This window comes from Odontomachus brunneus, unplaced genomic scaffold (genome assembly GCF_010583005.1).
Source record: "Odontomachus brunneus isolate Ranch 3 - 2012 unplaced genomic scaffold, Obru_v1 Obru_scaffold_200, whole genome shotgun sequence".
Taxonomy (NCBI): domain Eukaryota; kingdom Metazoa; phylum Arthropoda; class Insecta; order Hymenoptera; family Formicidae; genus Odontomachus; species Odontomachus brunneus.
The window spans coordinates 2,606-7,078 of NW_022639650.1; the positions used below are offsets into that span (position 1 = coordinate 2,606).

Sequence of the window (4,473 nt, forward strand, 5' to 3'; positions counted from 1 at the left end):
CATTTCAAAAAGTGGGGTGCCAACTTCATATACTCGGCCACGCCGGCGTTTGACTTGAATACACTTTGCACGACTGTTTTATACGCCATCTGTACCAATTTTGGAACTATTTTGCTAACACTGCCGGTAAAGTCTCCGTTTGGCTGCGTTCAGATTCCCCACCCAGGTGTATTCTATTACTAGAAGTGCTATAGTATATGTGACATATACTATAGTGTTTCTGGTAATAGAGTGAACCTGGATGAGGAATCTGAACGCACCCTTTGGTGGATGTCCATTGGTCTGTTCTTTTCAGTTGCACTGTTGAACTGATGCAATAAGTTAGAGTGAGAAAACATATACTTGTCTCAATTTAACTTATTGCACTAGTTCAGCAGTGCAGCTGAAAAGAACAGACCACATGCCACCGACAAGGTATTCGCGAGAAGTACACACTTTGCATAAAGGCATAATGCACCAAGCATAAGAAAATTTACCAATCAAGCGGGGAGCACACATTCTTGTATAAATACATAATGCATAACACATAAGAAAATTGACCAATCAGAGTCCTTCATTTGCATCGTGACAATAGAAATGAGCATTCTGATTAGTTAATTATCTTATGTGTTGTACATTATAGAGGCGCTTCAAACTGAAGGGTTATCGCACACAAATTGACATAACTGCATATGCATAGCATAAGATCGTATGGACCAATGAGCATTGAATATTAAGTCGCCATATTGATGATTGATACTTAATATTCGATGCTCATTGGTCCATACTATCTTATGCTATGCATATGCATCTATGTAATTTTGTGTGTGATGGCCTTAACTCCTAAATCGCGGTTGTGCCATTCTCTGGTCAAAGAGACAGAGGGAGGATCGCGCAAGTAAAATGAACAAACCTTTTGTTTTGAACTGACCACGTGCGCGTCGGCAGCAGTCGACATCGCGTGTGTCGCGAAAGAGAAAAAAAGTATTAACATCATCGTAAAAGTTGCGCGTAAAATATACCAAACGACTATAGGATGGCGAGCACGAGTAATGAAGTTGACCGTGTGCAAATTCGTTTCACCACGAAACAACAGCAGTAAGTTTTGTTACCTTTTTCTGCATACACATTCATCAAGGTTATAATCTTCTTTGCAATAATGAATAATAGTTGCCCTAGCTACTTTCCATGGCCAATATCTTGATATATATATATATATATATATATATATAAGGATGATACGTATAATATCCACACTATCAAGATTTTTGGTTCACATGTTGAATTTGTTGTAGTTTTTAATATAATCATAGTCTTCTTGAATAACTGTCTTACCTCCGCTGAATGCTGAGATTTTGACCAGCTTGCACTATGAGGTGCTATTTTATGCTTAAAATATTATAATATGATTTAATATAATTCTTTCCTTCTAGATATGCTGTGCCAGATTATCCTCTATCAGTGCACTTTACGATAAACAAAGAAGAATTAAATACTCTGGTTTATGAACTTCTAAAAGGTAAATGCATTAATAAAATTTTTAAATCTTGCCCTTCTCACCACTTGCTTTTTGTGTTATTAATATATGCAACATGCTGTCCTTTTTGTATGGATAAATAAAAACATTGTTAAAAAACATTTATCTTTTTCTTCTGTTACATAAAGTAATGTTTTTTATTTGCAGAATCAAATGCTGAGCAGAACAAAGTAAAGTTTGACTTTATAGTAGCCTCTCAGTTGCTGCGCACTTCTTTGGAGGAACATCTCATCGAAAGAGGAGTTTCCACTGAAGATGTAATAGAAGTGGAATATGTGGAGAAATATCCTCCACCTGAGCCCAAAGATTGTATCATACAAGATGACTGGATATCAGCTGTTGCTGTTTATGGAAAATGGTTAGTTTGCTTAACCATAAAAGTTAAAAGGATGGAGGATACTCCTCAAACTGTTATACAATTATGTATATTTGAGAAGAGCTTATTTTCGAAATCTGTCAAATCTATAGTTTTAGAAAACTTTTATTATAAATTGTATTTAAGTCTATATTGATTTTTATTATAAATTGTATTTAAGTCTATATTTTAAAAGTTGCATAAATATTTTATTATAAAAGTATCATAAGGGTGTTATACAATTTAAAAATAAGCTCATCAATTGCGACATTAATATTTTAAATTGTTTTATTCAGGATTTTAACTGGCTCTTATGACAATACTCTGCACATTTGGACGACAAGGGGCAAACATCGGTTAGTAATTCCTGGACACATATCTGCCATCAAAGCAGTGGCATGGCTCTCTCTGAATGACGACAGTGCTTCCTTCGTCAGGTAGCTTCAAGAATGATAAAGTCAATTTCGTTGAATGTAGCAATATATAGTTAATAATAATAATCAATTGAATGTATACCTCTATAGCGCGTCAGAGGATCAAACGGCCATGATATGGAATTGGAATATCGTAAAAAATTCCGTGGAATGCGTGTACATCTGCGAAGGACATGAGAGGAGTATTCTGGCGCTTGGTTTGAATCACGACCAAACACAAATGGCCACTGGCGGCTGGGACACGATGCTGAAAATATGGTCAACATGTAAGTAGACTAACTAATATCAAATTTGTAAGCTCTTTTTTTTCATAAGACATTTTTAATTAAAATTAAAATTTAATCACGAAATTTCCTCTCAAGCTACGCAGAATGAAACAGAAAATACGGAACCCGCGTCGAAAAGGATAAAAGCGAAACGGAGTAAAACGAGAGTATGTAGACTAAAGTCTGTAAATTTAAGAATACTTTGATTGAGCTTTATAAGTGTACATGTAAAGAATGATTAATTGATGTGCCTAAACGCGTTGGGCGCAGCTTCCGCAGCGTACCTTAGCAGGACACAAAGGTGCGATCAGCGGTCTCGTGTGGTCTGATAAGATGGAGATCATTACGGCGTCCTGGGACCACACTCTGAAGATTTGGGACTCCGAACTGGGCGGTATCAAGCACGAAATCCCCGGCAATGAGCCCTTTTTCGACGTAGACTATTCACCGTTGGCACGCGCTGTGATAGCGCCGTCGTCTGATAACCGTCTGAAGCTATACGATCCGAGGTCTTCAGGTACTTTGACGCATTAAATGCTTTTCCAAGATTTTCCGATATCATGAAATAAGAAACAAAGATTCTTACTTACATTTTCGCTCGAATAGCTTCTTCATTTCTTATTTTATGATTCTCAATCATTGAACTCTCTTTTGCATTGTTGAATATTCTTCAATTTTTCATCTAAATATAAAATTAGAGAACCGTTTTTAATTTCTTTAATTTTTGATTGTCTCAATCTCTGACGAGCACTTATTTCGAGTGTATTTGAATAATTGTGCATTTTTTCAGAGGGTGCGATCGTGAAAACTGTATTCAAGTCTCATACACAGTGGGTGCAATGCACACGCTGGTCGACCGTGGATGAGCATCTTTTCGTTTCAGGAGGGCATGATAGTCTTGTCAAGCTCTGGGACACCAGAAGGTTAGTTAATCACTTATTTATGTACAGATTCCTCCGGTTCAGCAGCGGAATATGGAAATTAACTGTCGCAATTTATCAAATAGCTTTAGTAATTTTTCTACTCTTTAAGGCTCTTAGATAATAACATTGTTTATCTCTTTTTTAAAGCGAGAAATCGCATGCTAAAAATGTTCACAAAATACGTTGAAATAAAAAGATAATATTCATAAAGCGACGCTTGTCATCAATCAAATAAGAATATTTTGTAAAAATATTTAACATGCGTCTTCTCGCTTCTGACGTCATTAAAATTCTCACGTCATAAAAAAAGAGAAATAGGTGAGTACTCAAGAGCCTTAACACAATCTTTGGAATTGTTATATTGATGCTGTATTAAGTGGAAAATTCTAATTGTATATGTGTATTATATTTACACTCCCTTGAGCCAATATACCATAAGCACAGAGTGTAAAGTTTAATTTGTACAACTGAAAGAGCAAAAAGATTACTAACGATACTAAAGATACTATTTGATGGATTGATGTTTCTTAGCAACTCATTTCAAATTGTGCGTTATGTACAAAGAAAATAAGAAAAAAAAAACTGTTCTCAAATTGCGTTCATGCATGAAATTTGAAAACTTCGTTACAGACTTACACAGTAAAAATTAACAGAATCTTAATATGCTTCTTATTCCCTCGTAGTCCCAAAGTGCCGCTGTACGATCTCACAGGTCACGTGGATAAAGTTCTCTGCTGCGACTGGTCGGATCCTAAATTGATAGTGTCTGGCGGCGCGGATAATACCTTAGGGATATTCAAGCAAACGGAAGATCGTAAATATCGCGATACGTTATGATCATTATGTAATGTGGAAGCGCGTAAACTCGCATAGAGTTTGTACGTGTTTCGTATCCGCGAGAGTATGTTTATTTATAATTATTAGATGTATAAAATTGTTTTATACATTTACTCTTTTAATAAAACATATAATAAAATTC

At 35.7% G+C, this 4,473-nt stretch overlaps 1 protein-coding gene and 1 long non-coding RNA gene across 2 annotated transcripts; one reads left to right on the forward strand and one right to left on the reverse strand.

The window, feature by feature from the left end:
* The first annotated feature begins 831 nt into the window (after positions 1-831).
* LOC116852065 (ribosome biogenesis protein WDR12 homolog) lies at positions 832-4,473 on the forward strand. Its single transcript, XM_032832058.1, has 9 exons — positions 832-1,077; positions 1,413-1,498; positions 1,664-1,874; positions 2,168-2,308; positions 2,396-2,571; positions 2,668-2,738; positions 2,842-3,088; positions 3,362-3,494; positions 4,178-4,473. Exons 1-9 carry the CDS (start codon positions 1,016-1,018, stop codon positions 4,329-4,331), a joined length of 1,281 nt encoding a protein of 426 aa, XP_032687949.1. The 5' UTR covers positions 832-1,015; the 3' UTR covers positions 4,332-4,473.
* LOC116852066 lies at positions 2,142-4,264 on the reverse strand. Its single transcript, XR_004379682.1, has 2 exons — positions 4,131-4,264; positions 2,142-3,108 (listed from the first exon to the last, which is right to left on the reverse strand). It is a non-coding gene; the product is annotated as an uncharacterized LOC116852066 (long non-coding RNA).